Raw genomic sequence first — 26,948 nt, forward strand, 5'->3', positions numbered from 1 at the left:
CAAGAAAGTAATAACTGGAGTAAATGTTTGCATAGTTATTACATCCTAGAACATTGCTTAAGAACATAAGATTTTGCTGTCTGCTTCATTTAATTTCAGAATATTGGATATGTCCTTAACCATATTGTTCCAGGTAATTATATTACAAATTAGAAATTTGTTCCTTTGGCTTCAGATTTTATTACCTACTCAAAAAAAAAAAAATAAGAGCATCAATTTTATTGGTCAGCTAAATCTTACTAATAGAAGCTCATAGATCCTTTCCTGAAAACTGGATTTTATAAAAAGAAAAATAGCAATTTCATGAAGACTTTGGGAGCATGATATCACACTATCCATCAGAATTAAAAATACGTTTATCTTTGACCCAGCAACCCCTCTTTTGGAATTGGTCCCTACCGTTGTTCTGTCCCTGGATGTGTATATAAAAGATGCATGCACACAGTTATTTATTGTAGCTATTGAAAATAAAAATCAAGAATATTCAAAGCATCCATTAACAGAATATCGATTGGATAAGTGGTGTTATGTCCACAGACTAGAATACTGTCTATTTTAAAAACATAGGAACAACCCTTTAAATACTGAAGTAGAGATATTCTTAAGGGAAAAAAAAAGGCAAGATGCACAGTGAATTATATAAAATGTTACCTTTCATGTAAGGAACAAGGTAAAAGAAGAAATATTCACAGGACACAGGAGAAATTACTGAATAGTTTTATTATACGAAAAATAAGTGAAGAGGCAGGTCCTAGGGACTAGTTGGATGCAACAAGAAGGAAGAGTAAGACTTAGTCTTTTTTTTTTTTTCAATTTTAAATTGTTTTCCTATATTACTTAATTTTCTCATGTTTTTAAAATTTATTTGAGAGACACACACACAGAACTCCCACTGGGTCAGCCAGGAGTGATGGGACCAGAGCTAGAAGTCAGGAACTCAACCCATGTCTCCCACATAAGTGACAGGAACCCCAGCATTTGATCCACCGCTGCCGCCTCATGGGACCTCTATCATTGGGAAGCTGCAGATCGCTGATGTTGGATTCTACATCTAGCCAGCATCTTAATTGACAGTCTAAATGCCCACCCCTCTTGGGGTCCCTTCTGGGGATGACCAGGACTCAAGGTGTGATGACCAAGCCAAGAAAAATTAGGACACAGGGGATGCAGTGGCAACATGAACCAATGCATGCTTTATTGAGTATTTTGGGCATCTTTATACTAAGATTTTTACAGGGCAAGAGGCAGATAAAAGTTACTAGTTAAACAATAGCATACAAGTCACTCCAAAGATAGATCACAAGGAATTTGGAAGCCATCACCAGGCTTCAGGCAACAGTATAAGCAAACATGAGTTACAGGAACCAGTACCAGCAAACAGATCTAACAAGAAAAGGAACATAACAAAACTTTGTACTCAGATATGTTTAGGCCACACGCACTACAAGAGGAAGAGATAGTGAGGCACCTCACACTTTCCCAGGCACGCTTTGCCAGCGAGGCTGCCCATAGTTCTGTCCGGATTCTCAGTCTGCCAAGAACTTCGGAGACTCAGGTTCCAGGCATCCAGTGAGTGGTCTGGTTCAGGGGGAATATCCCCACAGACCACCACCCCTAACTTTTTAAGACAGCTTAGTGAATGAATGACAATGTGATTAAAATTGACCAAAGAAATTGGAAGCTTTGAACATAAATTTTGCTAATGTCACCTCATAAAGTTGGCTTTGAACAGTTTGTGCACTGTACGCCTTCAACCATTTATGCAGAAGATTAATAACATGAGGGGATTTGTAAAACATTCTGGCCAAACGTTCCTTGGTAACGTTCTGTATATTTGTGTTTTCTTGTAGATGCCAGAGGAACAAGCATTTTGTGTTTTGGTGAAAATCATGTGTAAGTATGGCTTGCGAGATCTCTACAGAAACAACTTTGAAATTCTTCATTGCAAATTCTATCAATTGGAGAGACTAATGCAGGTAAAGAAAAATTAGGTGTTTTTTATTACTGAGTTATATGTCAAGTTAAACAAAAATCCATAATGACTCGTAAGAGTCAAATGAAATGCTGTAAAAATGTAAAAAAAATCTGATTTCTGGCCACTGTCTACATTGATCTTATTATTGTAATGTATTTATTGAGTCATTTGACTATTTTAAAAGTAATTTTGCACACGTTTTTAGTCTTGTTACTATGTGATACTTTCTTCTTCATGCTTTTCAAAAGTATTTTTCTTGTTAAGAACACTATTTAGGAAACACTCAGTTTCACACTTCATGTAACCTTGTAGAATTCTCTACCAGTAATAGTATGTTGAAAATAGTTTAAAATACTTGGTTTTGCTGTAGGGTTGGTTTTCCAAGTGCTCAAAAATATACTGAAATTATACGGTAATTTCATATGATGTTGGCATTACGTGAAATCCAAGAAGAAGGTATATTTCTTTCCTGGTTATCTAAGAGTTTAAGTCTGACTGGGTGCCCTGCGACTTGGCCCTGGTGTCAGGGTGGTCAGATTGCAGGTGGTCCACTGGGGCAAGTGTTTCCCAGGAAATAAAAACAGTTAAGTGAGCAAAAGATGATCCTGATATTTGTTTACAACAACTCTGTCTTTATTTTCCTCAATTTTCTGTTTTGTACTCAATCTTGTGTCCTGTCATTGCTTCTGCGTAGTTACATCAAATGCTACCAATGCTGAAATAAAGTGATCATAGAGAACTTGTTCTAAGTTGTGCTTGGGGCAGGAAATAAGCCTTGTCCCTGTTTCTCCCTCACAATCTCTTGCCGTCCCTCCAGGAGCAGCTGCCGGACCTGCACAGCCATTTCAGTGATCTGAATTTGGAAGCTCATATGTATGCATCCCAGTGGTTTCTCACGCTCTTCACGGCCAAGTTCCCTCTCTGCATGGTGTTCCACATCATTGACCTACTGCTGTGTGAGGTACAGTGACCCCACCTTTCATCTCAGAGCCAAAGGAGAAAGTGTTGAAGTTTTCTCCATTTTCTTGTGACATTGTGTTAGATACTCACTGACCAGAAGTTCTAATTGAATTTTTAGTAATGACAGTTCAAATTAGGATTTTATGTTTTGGTGAGGGATGAAATACTAAGGCATATCTAATTCTTACAAAGTAACCTAATATCTAGGTGATAATGCATTACCCATGTAAATTTTCCTTAAATTAAGTAAGTCATTTTGAATTAACTATTTTTAATGCAATTCTAGTCCAAGAATGAATATAAATGAGAGTTCTATGAGATTTCTTAATTTCCCAACTTATACAATATCTCTCTGCATTTGATATGTGAGGCTTTTTCCAGGTGAGATGATAAATGAATGCTTATGTTATATAATTTATTTTTAGACAATAGAATATTTACACAATTCCTTAGGTGTATACATTTAGTTATTTTATTGTATTTAATTCTTGAAGTGCTGCTTTTATTTATTTTTTTCTTTTAAGCAAATATATGCTGTAATATACAATGTATATTACATTAGGAATCAAATGAGCACTTTCAGAAGTGATAGGAAAGTTGCTGGGTGAGAAGTGTGTTTTTAAATGGGACTATTAATGTGTGTAAAAATACCAGATCTTCTAAGAAGAAAGAATAATCAAAAATATAAGCTTAAATATGCATAGTTTTATTTTACCAGGCAGTGTTTTTAGGTAGATTTCTTTTTCTCAAAAGATGTTGTTTTAGCCACCCTATCACTCTCTGAGTTAGAAGTTTAACATGATAAAATGTATGAGTTATATAAAATACTACAGTGCTGTTCCTCAATTTGTTGTGTCGGTTTTTTAATTCGGGCATCACTGGGCTCTTGCTCTTCAGTGGCTCTTGTAGCACAGGACTTGAAGCGGTCATATTGTTAATAATTTGTCCTGTACCTGGATTTGAAAAAGGGGCGTTAGGTGACTTGCTAGATGTCCAGAATAGTGTGTAACAACTGGACAACCTGATTGACATGAATTCTCCTAAGTTAGAGTGTTTGGTACAACAATGTCTGTGTAACCTGATTCCCCAGTCAGAGAGGTGCACAGTTCTGATTCCTATTTGCAACGCTCTTTGGATGTGAAAATTAAAGTTAGTTTTAACAGATATTCATAGTCTTGATTTATATACACTGAACTGATTTTAGTATTTTCTAGTAATTAATAAAATTAGGTAAGTGGAGGGAGTTGACATTTAAATAGTTTTGCATTACACATGGTATGCGCATACAAATATTATCAGAGCTTCACATGTTTTGCTCAAATAGATCATCTAATTTCGTAGTAGATGTATCCTATGGTGTCCATTACCAAAGAGGGAGTGAACTTAATAGCCAAACTTACCAACGAAATGGGGTTCCTCGGTCATTCTGAGTAGAATAGGGACATTGTCCGTGAGCCTGTTGGAACAGTGACATTCTAAAATCGCCTCTGCCTGAGGGGCAGCATAGCTGGCAGCAGGCTGTGGTACCTAGGACTACTGGGAGCTAGAGTGAAATTTCACAGAATTCATATTGAAGAGGTTTCCATTTCTAATGTCAGTTGGTAAAAGAAAAAAATAATAATAGCATATATGCTATGCAAAAGAAAAGTAAATTTAGAGGCCTTCCTACCATTTATCAACTGTGCATTAACAGTGTATTAGAAATTATAATATTCATTAAATTAATAAAATCATCATGAATGTAACTTTCCCTCACCCTTAAACTTTTACTTTGTAACTACTTAAGGTAGTTACATAACTTTCCAAAATATACAGTGGGTTCTAACTGTAGCTGCATGAAATCCAGGGAAATAAATGATAACATCCCTTAACAGAGGAAAATAGCTGTCAGAATAAATTTTGTTGGCAGCAGTATTGTGGTGTGCTCAGGATATTTGTTCTTTCCACTAACTCATCTTTGTCAAGGAATATTTTGCAAAGGAAATTTTTGAATAAACTTTTACTTCCTGCCTGTTTTCTTTTTGCCCCTTTCCTTCTTGTAGTTAATAAAATATTTATATCAAAAATAATTCTTTTATATGTGATAAAGTATTCTAAGAAATGGCAACATTCTTAAATAGATCATTCATAATTGCTTATTTTTGTCTTATCCTCTTTTTAACAAAAACAATTCAAATATTGATGGCTAAGAATTCACATTTAGTTATAAATGGAAGGTTAGAAAATTGTCAGATGGAAAATATTGCATTTTTTCAAAATGTATCATTCTGACAAAAATAAGTTGGTCTCCAAGATATTCCATTTTAAAAAAAATCCTATGACAAAGTAAAAGATAAAGGCATTGAGATTGAGCTTGAAATTTTTCTGCTGGAATGCAAGCTACATACGTTTAAGAATTTCTTCATTCATCCTGAGTTTAAGAATATGAAGTGATTGTAGCAGAAAAGGGAAGAACTTATAGCTATTAACAATACTGAGTCAAAAACTCCTAGTATAATGGTTCAACTTAAAGTGGAATACAAGGATTTGGTAACCTCAGCTAATTCCCTTGTTTAATTCAAGATGAATGGATACATATTTGAAGCTGCAATTCAAAAACTTCATTTCCTTTTCTATTAAGGTGAATGGGATACTGTACAGATTGTCTTTTAACCAATAATTAAAATGAAAATCATTTTTAAAGTCTACATCTTATTATCTGCATGTATTTGAAGAGATAAAAGCTAAACAAGCTAATGCTTATTCTATGAATATTGTACTATTAGTCCACGGGGAATAAACCTTTGTGCTTTTTAAAGATTTCATTTATTTGGAAGTCACTTACAGAAAGAGAGAAGGAGAGATAGAGATCTTCCATCTGCTGATTCACATGCCAGATGGCTGCCACCGGGCGTTGGGAGCTTCATCTTGGTCTCCAACATGGGCAGAAGGGCCCTAGGGTTTGGACCATCCCCCCTCTACTTTTGCAAGCTCGTTAGCAAGGAGTGGGATCCGAAGTGGAGCATGCAGGACATGAACTGATGCCCTTATGGGACGCCAGCACTTCAAGGCAGCTTAGCCTCTTACGACTCAGAGCCAGTCCTCCCATTGCAATTTAAAATTATGTATTTATTTGAAAGGCTAAATGAAACAGAAGGAAACAGAGAGAGAGATCTTCCATCTGCCATTATATTTCTCAAATGCCCACAGCAGCTAAGGTTTAGCACAGCTCAAACCTGGAGCTTGGAACTCTATCATGTCTTCACATGGCTGGCATGCACCAAAGCACTTGAGCCATAATTGTCTGTTTCCTGGGTTGTTCATGAGCAGAAAGCTAGGGCATTTGTTAGTGAAAATCTAGCTCAGAAGGAAGGTGATGGGACTTGAACCAGGCACCTAAGAGATGAGGGCTTCCCACGGTATGACTTCCCCTTTGTGCAGATGGAGCCCCTACGATTCTAATTAAAGTACAGACGAGTAAAAGTGTGGAATAGTTGGTATAAACCTTCATGGTTTCTCGCAAAAATTAAAGTACTCATCACCCTGACCAAAAGCACAAAGCATTATCAGTGTTTCAGAAACTGTTTCCCCCTTCACGGTTCCTTTTTAGTTAACTACCACTGTGGAGTGAGTCAGCCCCGTCCAGACGTTTAATATAAGAGGTTAGCTTTGGTTTTGACCTTTATGTAAGTGGAATCACAAAATGGCTGCTTTTGTCTAAATTTTTCATCCCTCATTATGATTCATCCGTGTCGTTAAATCTAGGTATGATTGGGCTGCTCCATTGTGTGAATATATTGCAGCTTTTGCATACTTGCGTTCAGTTATTGATGGTGATTGAGTTGTTTGCAGTCCAAGGGGATCATGCTGTTATTCACATTCTTGCACTTGTCTTTGGTGGACATAGCTGTGCACTTCAGAAGGTTCCCAACCTGGACTGGAATAGTTTCAAGTGGGCATATGTTTGACTCGAGTTGGTGCTGCTAAACATCTTTACAGAACAGTGTGAGCATCACCTTTGAGGTGCTTTTCATTCAGGGAATGTCCTCCTTTTTACTCAAGAATAGGTTTTAGTCTTGTTTTGTTTTGTTTTGTTTTGTTTTGTTTTGTTTTGTTTTGTTTGAAGATACAGATCCTGGGTCAGATTGTAGCTTATGAATATGCAACAAAATGAAACTCAGTGATGGGCATGGTTCACTTGATCTTTGAAGTGGCGCACAGATGAGGACTCTGGCCTGGAACTGAGGGCTTAGGGACACTTTGGTCCTTTCCTGAGAGGAGTTACCGGAGAGGGAGATTCCAGCCAAATATTCAGTTTAAGAAGAAGCAGTGTGGTGTAACATCGGAGTTTTTACGCATCCTCTCCTGGATGGCCTTGTTCTACTCACTAGACCTGTGTAAGTCTCTCTCTCTTCCTAAGATGAGGTTGACAACACCCACCTCTCAGATTCAGCCTAAGTAAGGCTTAAATGAGGCTGTGACGTAATATGCTTAACTTTGTGCCTCCTATGTGGTAAATATTCTGCTCTGCCCATTTGCATAACAGTGTGGTTTTCAGTTTCTTTAGTTAACTAGCTTTCTAATCACCTCCTTTCCCCAGGTAGGATAGTAACTTGCAAAATGTGAAATTTTTCACTAGTTATGTTCATGAAATTTCATTCTGTTCCCCTTTCCAGGAGTGAAAGTCATTTCCCAAAGGTGTGTTTATTTGTTTGTTTGTTTTTGTCTTTCTTTACACCTCGGTTCAAAAGACTTCATGAACAACTCCAGTGTTTTTCAGGATAACTGACAGTTGGTGTTTGAAAGTGACTCCCCAATTAGTGCAGTTTTTACAGTGCCCAATATATCCTGCTTTATATAGTACTGTGAGAGTTCATGAAATTTAAAGAAATCATTGACCCTTCAAATTAGAGTTTATCTCCTACTTCTCTCAGGATGACACAAAAAAAAGTGACAGTTCCGTATTATCTGATTAAATGCCACCAGGTATAATCTTCCTTTCAAGGAGTGTTCTGAAGTTGTTATCTAAAGTGAATTCATTACATAATATTCTCCCTCTTTACCCCCAGCTTTCCTACCCAACCAAACTTATCAGAATATACCAAATAGGGAATGTCAAATCCTCTGACAAAAAGGTGACATAAGGAGAAATATTTCTGAAGGTTGCAAGAATAGTCATTGGCCACAAGAGCAAAAAAAAAGTTTTGACTAATTAATTTGAAACTATGTAGACTATATTAAAATTTTACTTGTTAGTAAAAATTTTAAGGACCAGAGTACAACTCTTTCCTGCAAAGTTTTGTGTGGATCTGATTTAGAACTCTCTTTTTGTACTCCTTTGCTTTTGACACTCCAGAAGGAGGCAGAATTCTCAAGAAAGTGGCAAAGCTGTTATCTCTGTACTTCTTAGGACTTACGCACGAACAGTCGTTGATTTGATAACCATTTATTGAACCCAAAAAATTTTCATCTAAGTATCTGGCGTATTTCTGGTGTAGGAGTGCAATTGAAGTTAAAGAAAAAAAAAACAGATAAAGCTCTTGATCTCATATAATTGTTGTCCTTGTGGAAGAAAAAAAAAATGACCAAGCAGGATAAATAATATATCAGAATTCAGAGTGTTCTGGGGAAAATGCAGGAAGGAGAGAAAAGCAGCAGATCCCAACAGGGCCTTTTGATCATTGGAAGGCATTCTGATTCACTGATCTGAGATAGAAAAATCCCTGGAGAGCTTTGGGTGTAAGACATGCACTGATGTATAGTTTATGCTGATCACTCAGGTCGCACTGTTGACGGAAGAGTTGAGGAGTTCAAGGAGGACATTAGGATCTGTTAGGAGGCACATGTGGTAATCATGGTTGCTTAGACCAAGAGAATGACAGTGACCATGGTAAGAAAAGGTTCCAGTCTGAGTACGTTCTAATAAAAGCCAGCAGTGTACTGGTGGAGCACCTGGGTGCTTTTCATCGATGGCATGTTCCGACATAATGGACTAAGGAAGGAAGTACAGGACATTTCTCAGTCTCTGTGCTTTGGGAGGAGCTTGGAAGCAGGTGGTATTGTTGCAGTATGTCAGGAGAATGTTACAATTTGCATTGTTCTGGCAATACCCGGAGTTCAATTTTTCTGCACCGTTCATTTTAAAAGCGGGTTTTGATACCTGGGAATGCTTAAGGTCAATACTGATAATCTCTTTAAATAAAAATGGGATAGAATAATGATGAAAACCAGAAGAATGAGCTTGTTACTTTTAAGGAAAGGTAAATGTTCATTGCTAAAAATAGAAGTGATGTTATACTTTAAGACTTACATTACCGTGAAGACATTAGAAGACTGTCAACCTTTAACCTGTTCCGTTACCCACAATGTTCAGTTGTTGGGTACAGAAGGCTGACTGACTTCTCAGAGGGACATTGTTTTCCTAATAAAATTGTCCTTGTGCTTAATGAATTAGAATAGCTGAAGATACTTCATAGCGTTTTTTATTACAGGAAATTCCACAATATTTAAACTCTACATATAGACTGAACAGCATAATATAATGATTAAATTTAAATTAGTGGTTATTTGTATGAAATATACAAAACACACAAACCATTGAGATATACATTTAAGCTCTGTGCGTCAAGCACTAGAGTTTAGAAATAAAACTATACATGGGCCGAATATTCCCTTATTCTTCATGGCATCCCAACAGAATGTAAGAAGCGCATGTCAGGTCAGGTCACTGCTCTGCTCTCAAGCCTTCAGTGGCTTCTCAGTTTGTTTTAGTTGCCTTGTAGTCTTACCTTCACATCTTCCTCAGTGGTAGCCATTTGGGATGTGTTAACCCATATCGGAGAGCCTAATTTGAATCTTGACTTCTCTGCCTGTGATCTAGTGTCCTGCTAATCTCCAACATGGAAGGCGGCTGAAGATGGTTCAAGTACCTGTGTTTCTACCACCCATATGGGAGGCAGGAGTTCCTGGTGCTAGCTTCCACCTGACCCAGCATTTGCTGTTGGGGCATGTGGAGAGTAAACTAATAAATACATCTCTCTTTCTCTGGCTCTCCCTCTAATAAAATAAAAACAACTGAATGAAAATTATTTTAAGAACAGACCAGGGAAATTAGAAACTTTGTATATGCTTCCTGACCAAACCCTCTTTGGCTTCCCTTAGAACAAACATTGAATAGAATTCAGTATTTATCATCCCCATGTGTGACTGCATTTTTATGACGTATGTACGTCTTTCTAAATAATTTGTAGTTGAACATATATCAAAGATATTACTAGTTTATTAATTTCATCTCCAAAACAGGTCTTGAATTTTCTTCTGATTTCGAGTCTGTGTCCTTCTATTCTGTAGTCTCTGGTAGAGGCTTCTATTTTTCCTGTCCTTTTTATCCTGTTATTCTCCATGGCATCCCAACAGAATGTGATGAAACCTGTGTCAGTCATGCCCCTGCTTGCTGTAGACCTTCTGTGGCTTCCCTCGACATAAAACTCATTGTTTTGGTACAGTAAATCCAAAAAAACATTATCTTGTAAATTCTGTTGTACTCTAGGGAAGAATTTTTTTAAATTTATTTTTATAGAAGAGAGAAGGATAGACAGAGAAAGATTTTCCATCCATTGGTTCATTCCCCAAATGGCCACAACGACAAGAGCTTAAGCCGATCTGAAGCCAGGAGCCAGGGGCTTCTTCTGGACTCATGTGTGAGTATAGGGTCCCAAGGCTTTCTGCCATCCTCTGCTGCTTTCCCAGGTCACAAGCAGGAAGCTGGATGGGAAGTGGAGCAGCTGGGACACAAACTGGGGCCCAGATGGGATCCAGGTGCTTGCAAGAGGAAAGATTTAGGCATTGTGCCAGGCCATAGAGAGTCCTCCTACTTCTCCTGTCCTTTTTATCCTGTTATTCTCCATGGCATCCCAACAGAATGTGATGAAACCTGTGTCTGGCATGCCCCTGCTTGCTGTGTAGGATTTCTATCATATAACATCAGCTAGAAGTAGTTTAAAATGGGAACTTGTGTTGAAGGATAAATATCTTTATAGTCCTACTTTCAACAACACCCAGTTTAGCTGATGGACTGTAAGGCTTCCACTTTGTGTCTCAGAAGTTTGCCAGAGGGGAACAGGAGGCTTTGTGTAGTGGATGGTAATTCTGGGCCACAGGCTGCACTCATGTTTTTACATACCTTGTCCGGCTTGTTCTTTTCTCCTCCAAGCAAACACCTGTCCTTCATATCCTTCATGGAGTTGACCAATGTCAAAATTAACTTTACCTCACATGTATCAAAAGTCTCATTATCTTGTCATTCATCTCTGAAAGCAAATAAGCAGATAGTAATTGTCTCGCTTGAGAAGTCTTCATTTTCCATTTTGATTGTAATACTGTAATCCTCATCCACTGTCAGAATTTCTGTGTCTCAATCCAAGACTGTCGATAGCAGAGCACTCCCTCTGTGATCTGTTAGAACTTCTCCATGTTGAATCCCTTGGCCTAATGCTCCTAGTACTTTTCTGCAACTGCCTTTCACATGTACTTCCCATTGTCACCCAGTGTTTGTCATTCTTAACCAAAGAGTGGGTGTATTTATTTATATCTAGACATACAATATCCACTTACCGGTACTAGAATTGTTAATTATACTGGTTAGAAAGGCATAATAGGAACTTTTGGTCTCCTACTTTTTAGATTGCCTCAACAAGGCATTCAGAAGCTCATTTTTAAAAGTACACTTGACATTTTGCCCTTGTTTATGTAAGACTATTGCCGAGCTCAGTGCAATAGCCTAATGGCTAAATCCTCACCTTGCATCCGCCAGGATCCTGTATGAGCACTGGTTTGTGTCCTGGCTGCTCCACGTCCCATCCAGCTCCCTGCTTGTGGCCTGGGAAAACAGTTGAGGATGACCCAAAGCCTTGGGACCCTGCACCTGGAGGAAGCTCCTAGCTCCTGGCTTTGGATTGGCTCAGGTCCGGCCATTCTGGCCACTTGGGGAGGGAACCAGCAAATGGAAGAGCTTTCTCTCTGTCTCTTCTCTCTGTTTATCTGACTTTCCAAAAAAAGGTTAAAAAATCTTTAAAAGAGGTGGGGAGAGAGAGATGAATGAATGGGATGTGTGTTGTATAGCATAGAATGTAAAGCTGCTGTGCACCCTATGGGCACATACAGCTTTTGCCCCAGCTGCTCCACTTCTGCTACTGCATCCTCAGAGAGCAGACTGTTTGAACCTCTGTCTCCCAAATGACAGGCCCAGAGGGAGCTCCTGGCTCCTGACTTCTGCCTGGCCCAGCTCTGGCCTTGGTGACCAGGTGGAAGATCTCTCTGTCTCTCCTCCTCTCTCTCTGCAATTCTGATTTTTAAATAAATAAATAAATAAATCTTTAAAAATATATTAACATATGATTCTTAGGAAAGGATAAAAATAAGTATCTAGTACTCACTTTGTAGCACATTTACTGATGTTGGAACAATACAGAGATTAGCCATGGCCCTGCGCTAGGATGACATGCAGCTTCCTGAGGCGTTGCCTGTGGTTAGAAGTCTTTTCGTGGAAGTCAAACCACAGGCATCAGAGAATTCACCTGGGCAGAAACCTTATACAGAACATGGAAAAGGTTTTAGCTGAAAGTTGTACTTTGTTACTTATCAAAGGATTCGCCTGGGGAGAGACCTTAAAGAATGTAATAAGAATGGAAGAACATTTTACCAAAACTGAAGCCTCAATAAGTATAGATTGCACAAAAGGGAAAAAAATCTTGTAAATGCAGCAAATGCTTAAAAATCTTTTGCCAAAAGCTAGACCTGATCAGATAGCAGAGGAGTTACACTTAGGGGGGAAAAGGGCCTGTCAATGAAATGAGTGTAAGAAATCCTTGTGCCAGACATGAGCTCGGCTCAAGCCCCAGGACTCAGAAGAGAAGACGCAATAGGACAGCTCTGCTGTACGTTATCACACTGTTAAGGACCCCACAGGGGAGAGTGTGAGGAACCTTGGGGAGCTTCTCATTGCAAGGCAAACCTCAACAAGCATCAGGATAATTATGCAGAGAAAACATGGTGAAAGTGTGCTTTATGTTGGAAAACACTTGGTTAAAAAAATACAAGGAAAAAAAGAAAAAACACTAGGTTGATTTACAGTTGTATGTACTTATACACTGAAGTGTTTTTGAGCGAATGGATAAGTGTTTCTTGGTCATTTTTAGCAGCTGCAGCAAAGCAAAGAAGTGCTGGGGTACTACTTTCCGGGCTGTGTGGGAGTTTTTGATGAGATAGGCATGAACTTTTGGGGAGTGAGGAAAGCGGGCTGGAGAGGGTAACACCATGCTTCTTCACCAATTTCCTTGAATTCATTAACTTGGCAAATCCTAGGAAGGAAGAAAATAGTGCAAGGTAATGAATTCGGAGAAGCACGGAACAGAGAGGCAGTGTCCTCCGCGTCCCTGCGGGTTGCTGCGCTCCAGCTCGATTCAGAGGTGAGGACCTGAGAGTGCCGGTTCCCGCAGGGCCCTGCGCGCAGATGTTATTGCGGGTTTATCAACAAAGTCAGGCTGACACGGAGCAGGTACGCGTTCTGACAGCTCAACTTCCGCAGCAATCGTATCTGGATCAGATTTGTTTCACAGTGAAACTGTAGCAGGACTTTATTTCACGAGGACCGAGGGGAAGAACAAGAAGAAATGTTTCAGAGTTGACACTTGTCAAGTAGGGAATGACGGTGGCTCCGGGTCCTCCCCATGTAAAGCACTTGGGCCTATTTGGATTTTTACTTCTCATTGAATTGGAAAATGGTACATGATGATTGAAATGGAACCCTATAACCCTTAAGCTTGAAAGTCTTTCTTTTAATTATTAGGGATTTTTAAGAAACTGATTCACAAGGACCTCTTTTTACAAAGAGATGCGTTCCTTAATGCTTGCTTTTTTTTTAAATGGCTGATACCAGTTACTTTTTAACTAAAACTGTTTCTTTGATACTAAAAATAGGTGATGAGGCTTACAAGATACTGCATGTACGTGAGTGGCATGTTGGAAGGATTTAGCTGTGTGTAATCCCAGTGCTGTGCTGTAATGCAGATGGCCTGTGTGCTTGGGTCTGGGGACGTGACTGTGCCTGGCTTTCTCTGAGTTTTCGTGTCTCAGGCTTCTGGCAGCACCGTTAAAGGGGTCACAGGCATGTTCTGTGCCTCACCCTGAAGGAAGGGGGCCCTAGCACCAGTCTTCTTTACTCAAAACTGTGGCATTTCCAGAGCTGGTTTGTACTTCCAGTGTGCACGCAGACGGGGACGGAGCCCTCTGCCAGCACTGAGAGTAGTGTATTTTAGGCCATTCACAAAACTTGGTATTGGAGACACAGCCCTAATATACCTTTTTGGCAGGAGGCAGGTTGGAATTGTCAGGTACAAGCAATATACAAAGACTTGCATTAAATTACACTATAGGAATTTGCTAATTTTTGTATTTACAACAAAATTTTAGCAGTTTCCTACCAGGCAACTTAACTTTTACACTGAGCATAATGATGTGTTGCATATAATGTCGCAAGAAAAGTGGCGTCCAACCCAGGCTGGGGGATTGTCCGTTGTTGATCCCACTGCTGGTGTGCTGTGCAGACGCTGTCTGCTCGTTCATTCATTTGGTTATCCTTACTGAAACATCTGAAAGATTTACTAATTTTTATTGGAAAGGCACATTTTAAAGAGAGAAGGAACAGAGAGAGATCTTCCGTCTAATTCACTCCGCAAATGGCTGCAGTGGCTGGAGCTGAGCCAATCTGAAGCCAGGGGCCAGGATGTGTCTTCAGGTCTCCCAAATGGGTGTAATGTCCCAAAGCTTTGGACCATCCTCCACTGCTTTCTCAGGCCACAAGCAGGGAGCTGGATGGGAAGTGGAGCAGCCGGGACGTGAACTGGCACCCAGAAGGGATGCCCACTCTGCAGACCTAACTGGTGATGCCCTATGTTTTTTTGTCCTTTCCTACCATGTGGGAAACCCGGATGGAGTTCCTGGCTCCTGGCTCTGGCTTGACCCAGCCCGAGCTTTTGCAGATATTCGGAGAGTGAGCAGGGGGATGGAATATTTTCCTCTGTGTTTGTTTGTCTCTTGGCCTTTCAAATAAATAAACAGACAAAATCTTAAATTAAATAAGGACCATCCAAATTGGAATGAAGAAGTCAAAATACCTATACTTGCAGGTGCCATGACATACATGGAAAAATTGAAATGCATGAAATATCTGTTAGAAAAAATAGAATTTAGCCAAGTTGCAGGATACAAAATCAACATAGTGAAACAGCAGCATTTTAATATGCTAGTACCAATTTTGCCAGAAAAAAATTAAGATGTGATTTCACTCACAATAGCTACAAGAAATAAAGCAGGAATAAATTTAAGCAAGAAGTGAAAGATCCATCCAATGAGAACTATGAAACACCAGTGAGAAAAGGTGATAGAGGACACAAAACATATAACATGTTCAAGGATTGGACTAATTAATATTGTTAAAATGCTCATACCACTCGAAACAATTCATGGGGTTTTATTGGAAAGTCAGATATACAGAGAGGAGGAGAGACAAAGAGGAAGATCTTCCATCCGTTGATTCACTCCCCATGTGGCCGCCACAGCCAGAGCTGGTCCGAAGCAAGGAGCCCTGAGCCACTTCTGGGTATCCCCACATGTGCAGTGCCTCAAGGCTTTGGGCCATCCTTGACTTCTTTCCCAGACCACAAGGAGGGAGCTGCATGGGAAGTGGGGTGCCAGGATATGAACTGGCATCTGTATGGGATCCCAGTGCATATAAGGCGAGGACTTTAGCTACTAGACTACTGCGCCAGGCCCACAATTTATAGATTTAGTGAACTCTAGCAAAATGTTAATGACATTCCTTATAGAAATAGAAAAAGCTTTAAGATCCAGAACTGGCAAAGCAATATTGTGTGAATATAAAATAAAATGAGATTTTGCTGCCAATAGGACCATAGTTGTATTAGTGTACATTTTATCTTCACGTGTTCATGTAAAAATTTTCCTTCGAGGCAGGCATTTGGCACAGAGGTTGCTGCTGTTTAATGATCGCATCCACACATGAGTGCCTTCTGGATGCAGGATTCTGTTGATTCATACACCGAGAGGCAACGGGTGTCTGGGATGCTGACACCACATGGAAGCCCTAGACTGGTTTCCAAGCTCCTGCCTTCAGCCTGGCAGAGCCCTGGTTGTTGGAGCATTAGGGAGTGAGGCAATGGATGGAGGAGCTCTCTGTCTGCCTTTCAAATAAATACAAAGAAATGAATGAAACTTCAAAGATTTATTCATTTACTTAAAAGGCATAGTTTAGGGCCCAGCGGTGTGGCCTTGCCTTGAACGCCCTGGGATCCCATATGGGTGCCGGTTCTAATCCCAGCAGCTCTACTTCCCATCAGCTCCCTGCTTGTGACCTGGGAAAGCAGTCAAGGACAGCCCAAAGCCTTGGGACCCTGCACCCGCATAGGAGACCAGAAAGAGGTTCCTGGTTCCTGACTTTGGATTGGCGCAGCACCGGCTGTTGTGGTCAATTGGGGAGTGAATCATTGCACGGAAGATCTTCCTCTCTGTCTCTCCTCCTCTCTGTATATCTGACATTGTAATAAAAATAAATAAATCTTTTTTTTTTAAAAAAAAGGCATAGTTTATAGAGAGACAAAGACACAGAAACACCTTCCATCTGCTGGTCTACTCCCAAATGCAGTCAGAGCTGGGCCTGTCTGAAGCAAAGGATCAGGAGCTTCCGCTGACCCTGCCACAGGAGCGTCCTGTGATGCATTTCATGCGCATCAGCACGGAGCTGGATCGGAAGTGGAGCAGCCAGGGCTCTAAGAGTGGCTGGCACCCTCACTGGAGGATGGTGAGCTAGGTAGAGGCTTTATAAAAATGCTGGCCACCTACATTTCAAAACATCTTTATTCAGGGAAATAATCTTTTATTTTAAAGTTAGTCTTGTAGAGCCAAAGCAGTTGTATCCACGAGAGCCAGTTCAAGTCCTGGCTGCTTAGTTTCTGATCTGCTCCCTGCTGCTGTACCTGGAAGGATGAAGGACAGCCTGAATGCTGGGTTCTGCACCCTGTCAGAGACCTGCAGGGAATCCAGGCTCCTGGAACAGCCCTGGCCTTACAGCCATTTGGGGAATGAACCAGAGATGATGAGTCTCTTTGCTCCTTTTGTCACTTTTTCAAATAAACAACCTTTTTAAATATATATATATATATATTATTTCATTTATTTAGAGGTCCCAGGAGCCTTGACAGATCTGGGTCTCCCACATGACTGGCTAGCGCCTGAGTACTTGGGCCACCACTGGTTGCATTACCAAGCACATTAACAAGGTGCTGGCTCAGAGGCGGAGCAGGCAGGCCTCAAACTATTGGCATTCTGCTGTTGGCAGGCAGTGGCTTATCATACCATCTGTCACATGCATGGAATCGAAGTTAACTGTCAACTTGTAAGACTGAAGAATTAAGTTGACATTGTGGATTGTTTGTTGATGTTATAAATGCATCCTCCAGCACTTGTGCCTTTTATATTGTACATTCAGCACATATTTTGGTGTATGCTGCATAACAAAATCATCTAATAGTACCACATTTTTCTGGAACGGTAGAGGAGGGAGCATATTATACAGTGTGTGTAAAAGCTTCAACTCGAGTTTCTTTGCAGCCATTTCTCTGATGCTGTGATGCTTTATTCAGGAGGAAAAAAATTCATAGAATGCATTAACATGCATATGTCAGTAGTATAGTTAGATTCTTAAATGTCATATTATTAAAGGTTTATGTTGAAATCTAAAAGGATTCATGAGTAATTTTATCATATTGGAAGGAGTAAAAACACATAACTTTCTAATTGGAGACATAGTAAGAAACAGATTAATATTTGTAGTGGTTAACAGGATGCCAAAAAAGAAACAAAAAATCAAGCAACATATGCTTCCAAATAGTTTTGAAATGAGACTTTTTTTGTCTCTAGAAAAATAGCTAATACTGCATGTATCAGTGAAACCAGAGATACATACTAAAATGAATTTCTCCTTTGTTTATTTAGTCCTAACAATCAATGGACCTAACAATGATGGTCAGACAGTTAATCAATAAATTCAACAATATAAGTTATTATGCACTACGATAAATGCTGTGAAGGGAAAGTCTGGGTAGCCTGTGGATTTTGTGACAAGGAAACCTGTTTTAGCTTAGGGCTTCAAGAATGGGCTCTCTCACCCACCCCCATTTGGATCTACAATGTGGGATGGAAGAAGCCCAATTCCTGCCTTGCAGGATCCAGGGTCATTGGAACGGCAACCAGGATCCCTGAGCGGTCCGCAGAAACAGAAGAACAGTAAACTTCCTTTGGAACTAGGGAGAGGAGCTTTCTCTGGCCCTTGCCGGCTTCCAACTTTGGGTCCCCACCCTTTTTTATAATAACCATCAGGATCGCTCCAGAACCCCTCATAACACACAAACAAATGAACAAACAAACTAGAATAGATAGAGAACAACTAGGAAAGCTTAGAAACAGACAGGAAACGGTCAGCGGGGATGCACTTATACCTCACTGGGTGGGACACAAAGATCAGTTACTCCTCTCTGGGGTGATAAAAATTTCTCTGCACACCCCTCCCAAAAACGTTCACCTAAACTGTTGACATATGTCCTGTTAAAGTTATAGAGTTAGACTACCCAAAAAACAACCAGGTTCAGCAAAATCATGCTTCAATGCTATAAAATGCTAAATACTAACATTAAAATAGACAAGAGACAGCTGAATAGCAATCTATAGCCATTTTAAGGTATATAGAACATGGTTGAATATAAACCAAAATTGAAATGTCTATGAGGAAGTCACAGGTTGTGGTTGAGAACCTGCATTTCCCTAGTAACATATTGGTTAATCAATACCATGTCAATTAATGCCACAATGTTGTAAATGCTTGGAAATATTATGTTGAGTTTTTTACTTGATTGGGATGATACTCTGCTGGTTCTACCTTCAGACCAGAGATGGTATTACCAAGAAGCCATTGAACTTACCAGGATAATAAGATGCTGGACTTTATGATTGGTCAAAATCTCCAATGAAAGAATCTCAACTGAATTTGAACTATGGAAATGCAACAAGGTGGAGAAATCCACCGTGTGGTGGGGGGAGAGTTTGGGGAGGGGCGGGGGAATCCTAGTGCATAAAAAATGTGTCACATAATGCAATGAAATTAATAAAAAAAAAAAAGAATGGGCTCTGAGTATGTGACATTTGAAGCTTGGATCTGAGCGGTGAATGGGCGACACATCAGTGATGGGGTGGCAGAGAGTGCACATGTGACCTTCGGGTGGGAGGGTCTCAAAGAATGTTGAAGCTTCCAGAACACAGAGAGCAGTTGGCCAATCAGCAGGTAGGACCCAGATTATACCAGAGAGCTTGGTTGGCCCTCTTAAGAGAAGCCACGGAGGATCTTTAAGAGTCTCAGAGATGACTGCTGTGAATTCCTTGGAGGAGATAAGGAGGTTACTGGAAACTGGCTGTGATGGACTAATGCCATGGAGATCGAAGTTAACTGTCAACTTGTAAGAAGTGTGTTTGAGGCAACCGCACTGGCATAGTGGTTTAAGCATCTCACATGCACTCTGGTTCAAGACTCTCGGACCACACTTCAGATCTTGCTCCCTGCTGATGGCCTGAGACAAACAACAGAGGATGGCTCAAGTTTTGGGGGTCCCTGTGCCCGCATGGGAAACCCAAAAGACGCACCTGGCTTGTGACTTAGTGCTGCCACAGCTCCAGTCGTTGCAGCCATTTGGGAAATGAATGAACCAGAAATGGAAGATCTCTCTCTCTTTCTCCCTCCCCTGTCTCTTTCCTGCTCTTTCTGTTCCTTTGTCTTCAAATAAATATCATGAATCTTTTTTAAAAAAGACAAAACAAGTATTCTTGCTGCTTCCTCTAGAGAAAGTTCCTAATCTAGGTTAGTGGGGAGCACTTGTGGTCGTCAGCAGGTCAGTAAGACATGGATGGCAGGGGTTCTGTGAGAACGTCTTCCTGCTGTCCTACTACCAGTCAGTGCTTGTTCAGAGTGCTTCTCCCTCTTCCTCTCCTGACTGCTCTCCGCAGCCTCTCAGAAACACCATTATACTCTCACCTTCTTTTTGAAGAAAATATTTATTTCTAAGACAAAATTAGAGAGAGGGAGAAATAGAGACAGAGCCAGAGGGAGATCTTTCATCTGAGTTCACTCCCCAAATGGCTACAACCACTGAGGCCACGCTACGCTGAACTCCGGAGTCTGGAATGCCATCCGGGGCTCTCCCGTGGATGGCAAGGGCATGCATTCGGACCACCTTCTGCTTCTTTCCCAGGTGCTTTAGCAGGGAACTGGGTTAGAACTGGATCTGCCAAGACTTGATCTGGCGTCTGTATAGGATGCCAATGTTGGAGGCAGCAGGTTAGGCCACTGTGCCACATATCAACCCCTGTTCACAAATAGATAAGATCATGTAATGCTTGTCTTTCTGTCCTTAGCTTATGTCACTCAACTTAGTGGATTTTGAAAATGACAATATTGCTTCTTTATATGGCTGAAGAGTCTTCTGTTGTGTTATACGATGCGTATTTTCTTTATCCATCCAGCAGTGGTTCAGTTAGGTTGTTTCCATGGGAGTGCTGACACCTCCTCCATCAAGAGATTTCATTTGCCTTGAATGTATCCCAAGTACTGGTATTGCTGGATTGTATGGTAGTTCTAGTTTTGGTTATTGGCAGACTCTCTATATGCTTACTAGCAGGATGAAAGGGTTTCCTTTTCCTTTGCTTTTAGGCACTTTTCTTAATAATAAAGAACAATGAAAAGAGCACAGATGAGGCTGAGCCTGCTGCTAGAGTGTTATGGTGGTAGTGTGGAGGAGGGTCCAGGCCACAGCAGAGCCAGGCTGGCTGCCTGAACATGGCAAGTGCCATGTTGGTCAGGTTGTGGGCTTTTTCTGAAACTGCCAGTGCCTCACCCTGTAGCTTCGTCAAGATCTATTCAAAATTCTCCAGTCTTGGTAACGTTTTTGCTTTTGAGTTGCATAAGACCAAGTTGCCTGACAGGTTTGGAGATGTCAAATAGAGGAGGTCCAGGCTTCCTGGTAGATTCTGGTCCAGCTGCGGTTGTAGTTAATGCAATAGATGCCTGCCTTCTCCACTGCTAACTGAGAATGGTTGGCTTTCCCCGTTACCCTGTAGATGTACCAGGGAGTCAGTACAACTGGCAGGAAATGAGCACTTAGGCTTGGTCCGTTTGCTCCTGGTGTACTGTCAGGACATGTGTACTAGAGCAATTTGGATCAACAGAAGACATCTGTTGCCAAAAAGTACAGAGCAGACTGGCTCAGGAAATTCTTCCCCATCGTAAAAGCTGGGTGGACTCAACACCCAGCACTTCAGGAGTCCTGGGGTCCAAGGACACTCAGAGGTCAGGGCTCAGGATGCACAGCAGGCTTACAGCTCAGTGACCGCCACCCTGGCCCTGCACCCACTGGGGTCCCTTTTCTACACAGCCTCGTGAGCACTTGTCTTCTTTATAATAGCTGATCTAATGAAAGCAAAGTGATTCCTCATTGTGGTTTGATTTGCCTCCCATGATGACTAGTGATGGCCAGAAATCAGTTTCGAGGCTATAGTGATTATTTTATTTTGTAAGCCTTAATATATGTTCAATTTGTGTGTTTGCTTAATAATCTAACACTTGTAATTTTTATTCGTCCAGAAATCTTTGCTGGATCCCATGTTTGCTGGTTCCTATATTGGGGTTTTGAGGCTAATAGCCTCCATGAGTTCTACCTACAAACTGATTTTCAGCAGATTTTTGTAATTTATGATACTACTTTCCTCTCTTACTTCTTCACTTAACTTTTGGTCAGCAACACTGAATCAAAAGTAACTTCTTCATTTGTATTGTGTTATCACAATGATCTCTTAAATAGTCTGTTATAATAAATCTAGTTAGACAATTTGAGTCATTTTCTAAATGGTAAAATTTTTGACAACTTAATTTTTGATGCCTTTTGTCATCCCTGCACTGATGCCTGGTGCCATCTGCTGTTTGTGAGCGGTAGCGCATGCTCGGGGGCAGCATGCCGAATTTCCAAGACAGGGAAGAGAGCAGAAGTGAGACCTTTAGAAACTTTATAGCTGTAGGTCATTTACTTAGTTTTTTAATGTCAAATTTCAAGATATTTTATTCATTAAATGCTTCCTTAATTTTGTCCCTTGCTCATCCAGTGTTCTTGTAAGCTTAGTCCAGAGTAAACAGACAGTAAATCACTGGGTTTGTGTGTGTGTGTGTGTGTGTGCGCGCGCGTGTGTGTGCACATGACTCAGTGTGTCTGCAGGAAGCTCGGTGTGTGTGTGTGTGTGTGTGTGTGTGTGCACATGACTCAGTGTATCTGCAGGAAGCCGAGTGTGTGTGTGTTTGCATGTGTGCATGCACATTACTCTGTGTGTGTGCACACATGACTCAGTGTGTGTGTGTGCATGTGTGTGAATTCTTGCACTAGAAGCAACTTTAGCAAGTGAGTCTGAGATTTTAGCATGCACGCATATTGACTGCAGCTTCTGCACAACTGCCACTCAAGATCCTGCTGGCAGTTGCTCCCGTCACAGATCGTAGCTGCGGCTCTGCCTGGAGAGAAGGGAGCCGGAAGGCTGTCTCCAGCACACCCTCCGGATTGCTTTGCGTTCTTCCTTTTCGGCACTAAGTCCTGTTACATAGTAGTAACGCGTTATGGTCTGTTACAGTGTTTATCAGCAATAACATTGTTATTAAGAGAAATTATATTTAATAGAATTATATTCAAGCCTCAGCTGTTTGTTGGCAAAGCACTGTAACTTCCACCACCACTAAGTTCCAAAGATGTCACTGGAAAAATGAATGCAAGCTTCAGCTATTACATTTAATACTTCATCTAGCTCATTTTTTATAGAATCTCTAATTTTTTTAAGTATAAAAAAATGAAAAGCTGGGTAAAGCACAGAGAGTAAAACCAGTGTTGGGGCACCCATAACCTGTGCTGGACTGTGACCTAGGACGTGAGCAAGCCTCTGCAAACCCAGACGCTGAAGTCACCCCATCTACCTCTCCTGACCACCATCAGATGAAGTTGTAAGCCAACAATTTAAGAAACTCTAGAAAACGTGCAGATACATAGTTTGTCATGGAAGAAATCAAAAGGAAAATAAAACACTTCTGGAGGTGAATGAATGTGACAACACAACATATCAAAAGTTAGAGTGTACAGCAAAAGCAGTGTGGAGGGTTGATCACAGAAATTAAAGCCTATATCAAGAAATCAGAAACACATCAAATAAATGATCTATCAGTGCATCTCAAGGACCTAAAACAACAACAACCAAACCAAAGAAATAATTAAAAATAGAGAAAAATACACATAATTGAAATGAAAGATCATAATATTAATGAGTTGAAGAGCTGAGTTTAAGGAAAAAAAGATGCATCATTAGCCCAATTAACCAAATATTTATTCCTTTATTTACTTATTTGTTTATAAAGAAGGCGAAAGACCCAAATAAATAAAATCAGAGATTAAAATGGAGATATGGCAAAAGACACTGCAGGTATATCATGAGGAATTGCTACAAACAGCTATATCCCAACGAATTGGAACATCTAGAAGAAATGTGTAGATTTCTGGACAAATACAAGCTAATGCTTATAGTATCACATTAATCCCAAGACCAGAAAAACAAACACTGAAAGAGAATCATAGACCCATATCTGTTGAACATGGATGCACAAATCTTCAATAAAACACTGCAAATCAGGCTCAGCACAATGTCTCAGTGGCTAAATCCTAAACTTACAAGCACTGGGCCCCCACATGGGTGCCAGTTTATATCCGGGCTGCTCCACTTCCCATCCAGCTCCCTGCCTGTTGCCTGGGAAAGCAGTTGAAGAAGGCCCAAAGCCTTGAGACCCTGCACCAATGGGGAAGACCTGGTAGAAGCTCCTGGCTCCTGGCTCCTGGCTTCTGATCAGCTCAGGTCCAGCCATTGCAGCCACAGTGAACCAGTTGATGGAAGGTATTTCTCTACTTCTCTTTATCTCTGTAAATCTGCCTTTCTAGTGAAAATGAATAATTTTTTAAAAATCAGAAAGATCATTCACCCAAAGAAAGAGGAATTTATCCCTAGTACGCAAGGGTGGTCCAACATGTGAAAATCAGTGAATTTGATGCTTCACATTAATAAGATGAAGAACAAAACCATACAATTATCTCAACAGGTGCAGAGAAAGCATTTGATAACATACCACATTCTTTCATGATAAAAAAAATCCTTAAGTAAATTGAGTATAGAAAGAACATTCCGAAACACAAATCAATTCAATATATAACAAACCCACAGCCAGAATCATATTGAGAAAAAGTTGGAAACATTTCAACTGAGATCCAAAACTGACAAGGGAGCCTACCCTCAGTCACTGCTGTTCAATATACTCCTGGAAGTTTTCACCAAAGCCATTAATCAAGAGCAAGAAATCAAAGGGATAAGAATTGGGAAGGACAAAGTCAAGCTGTCCCTGTTTGCAGATGATATTCTTTATATGCAGTGATATTCTTTACAGGGAAATCAAAAGACTACTGAGAGATTATTGGAAATCTTAAGATATTCAGTAAAGTCACAGTATATAAAAGCAACACACAAAAGTCAGCTTTTGTGCACATAGACAATTCCATGGCTGAGAAAGAATTTTAAGATTAGCTGCATTCAAAATAGTTTCAAAGAAATGTCATTGCATTGAAATGAATTTCACCAAAGATTTGAGGGAGCTCTGTAATGAGCATTACAAAGCATTAAACGAAGAAATAAAAGATGCCAAAGCATCAGAAAATCTGGCATGTTCACGTATTGCTAGAAGGTGTTCATATGACCTGAAGCAATGTGCAGATTCAGTGAGATTCCAATCAACGAGATTCCAATCAAAATACCCATAGCATTCTTCTCAGATTAAAAAAAAGCTAAAATTCATATGGGAACACAAGAGGCCCAGAATAACTAAAGCAAGCTTCACTCCCCAAGTGGCTGCAATGATCATAGCTGTTCCAATCCAAAGCCAGGAGCTAGGAACCTCCTCTGCGTCTCCCGTATGGGTGCAGGGGCCCAAGGCCCTGGGCTATCCTCTCCTGCCCCCCCAACCCCGGCCACAAACAGGCTGGATTAGAAGTGGAGCAGCAGGGAAACAAACTGGCATCCGTATGTAACCCCAGAGCTTAGAAGTGAAGGATTAGTCAGGTGAACCATCATACCAAGCCCAACTAAAGCTATATTTTAACAAAAAGACTTATTTATTTTTCTTGGAAAGTCAGATTTATAGAGAGAGGGGAGGCAAAGATCTCCTGTCTACTGGTTCACTTCCCAATGGACCGCAACAGCTGGAGCTGAGTCAGTCCTAAGCCAGGAACTAGGATCTTCTTCTGGGTCTCCTGTGCAGGTTCAGGATCCCAAGGCTTTGGGCCATCTTCTATTGCTTTTCTAGGCCACAAGCAGGGAGCTGGATGGGAAGTGGAGCAGCCAGGACAGACAGACATCCGTATGGGATCCCAGCATATGCAAGGCAAGGACTTGAGCCACTAGGTTACCATGCAGGACCATAACTGAAGCTTTCTTAAGCAATAAAAACTAGAGATATTGTAATACCAGGCTTCAAGATGTGTTACAGGACAGTTGTTCAAAACAGCTGGTACTGGCACAGAAACAGACATGCAGATCAATGAGGTAGAATAGAAATCCCAGAAATTAAGGCACACAGTTACAGCCAACTGATTTTTTACAAGTAAACTAAAATCAGTCCAGGAAGAAAGGACAGTCTACTACAAATGGTGCTGAGTGAGTTGAATCTACATGTATGCAGAAGTATGAAACAAGATCCCTACCTTATACCTTATGAAAAATCAATTCAAAATGGATCAAGGATCTAAATCTATGATCTGATGCAATCAAATTACTAGAGGAAAATGTTGGAAAACCCTGGAAACAAGCTTGGCAAAGACTTCTTGGAAAATACCCCAGAAACACAGGCAATTAAAGCAAAAATAAACAGATGGCATCATATCAAGTTAATAAACTTCTGCACTACAAAGGAAGCTGTCCACAAAGAGGCAGCCAACAGAAAGGCAGAAAATATTTGCAAATTATGCAACTGATAAAAGATTGATACCCTGAGCCTATAAAGAGCTTAAGAAACTCAGTAACAACAGCAGCAACAAAATCCAATTAAGAAACACACACTTTTGAAAGATGAATTATAAATATCCAGCACACACATGAAAACATCCTTGGGATCACCCGGCATCAGGGAAATGTATAAAAGCCACACTGAGGTTAATCTCACCCTGGTTAAAATGACCATCCAGAAATAAAGAATAAATCCACTGTATTGGGACTGTAAACCAGTAGTACAACTGTTGTGGGAGACAGTGTGAAGATTCCTCCCTCAGTTACCTGATAGTAAATCTACCGTCTGATCCAACCATCGCACTCCCAGGAATTTGCCCAAACAAAATGAAAGCAAACAAGAAAGATATTTGTACTTCCATGTTTCTGGCAGCTGAATTCACAATAGCTGAGATATAGAACCAACCCAAATGCCCATCAGCAGATAACCGGATAAAGAGAATTGCTATCCTTATTCACACAAATATGGAATACTACACAGCCATAAGGAAGAGTGAAATTCTGTCATTTGTAGCAAAATGGATGCAGCTGGAAATCGTTATGCTTAGTGAAATAAGCCCCTAAAGACAGCTCTCGTGTGTTTCCCTGCTCTGAAGTAATGCGTAGAGCACAGAAAGGTAACTTGTAGGAATGAGGTTGACAGTTGAGATTGGATTATTGCACTCTTGAGGAACGGTGGAGGTTTCTTCGGCTGCTACTTCTTGAATTTTTTTACTTAATGGAGTGTTAAGCTTGTGGTTGTGGAGTGAACTGAACATATTGCCGTTTTAAAAACTTAATAAATAAA

The 26,948-nt window shown here is 40.5% G+C and overlaps 1 protein-coding gene and 1 non-coding gene across 3 annotated transcripts in view; both read left to right on the forward strand.

Moving 5' to 3' along the window:
• RABGAP1L (RAB GTPase activating protein 1 like) overlaps window positions 1-26,948 on the forward strand; it is a 614,224-nt gene that overhangs the window by 386,670 nt on the left and 200,606 nt on the right. For both annotated transcript variants that reach the window (XM_058660694.1, XM_058660695.1), the window contains exons 16-17: window positions 1,851-1,976; window positions 2,793-2,936. In XM_058660694.1, coding sequence (XP_058516677.1) covers window positions 1,851-1,976; window positions 2,793-2,936 — 270 coding nt within the window. The remainder of the gene's footprint in view (window positions 1-1,850; window positions 1,977-2,792; window positions 2,937-26,948) is intronic.
• On the forward strand, window positions 12,341-12,443 carry LOC118760396 (U6 spliceosomal RNA). The gene has a single exon (XR_004996760.1). It is a non-coding gene; the product is annotated as a U6 spliceosomal RNA (small nuclear RNA).

The sequence above is a fragment of the Ochotona princeps genome, chromosome 2 (genome assembly GCF_030435755.1).
Source record: "Ochotona princeps isolate mOchPri1 chromosome 2, mOchPri1.hap1, whole genome shotgun sequence".
Taxonomy (NCBI): domain Eukaryota; kingdom Metazoa; phylum Chordata; class Mammalia; order Lagomorpha; family Ochotonidae; genus Ochotona; species Ochotona princeps.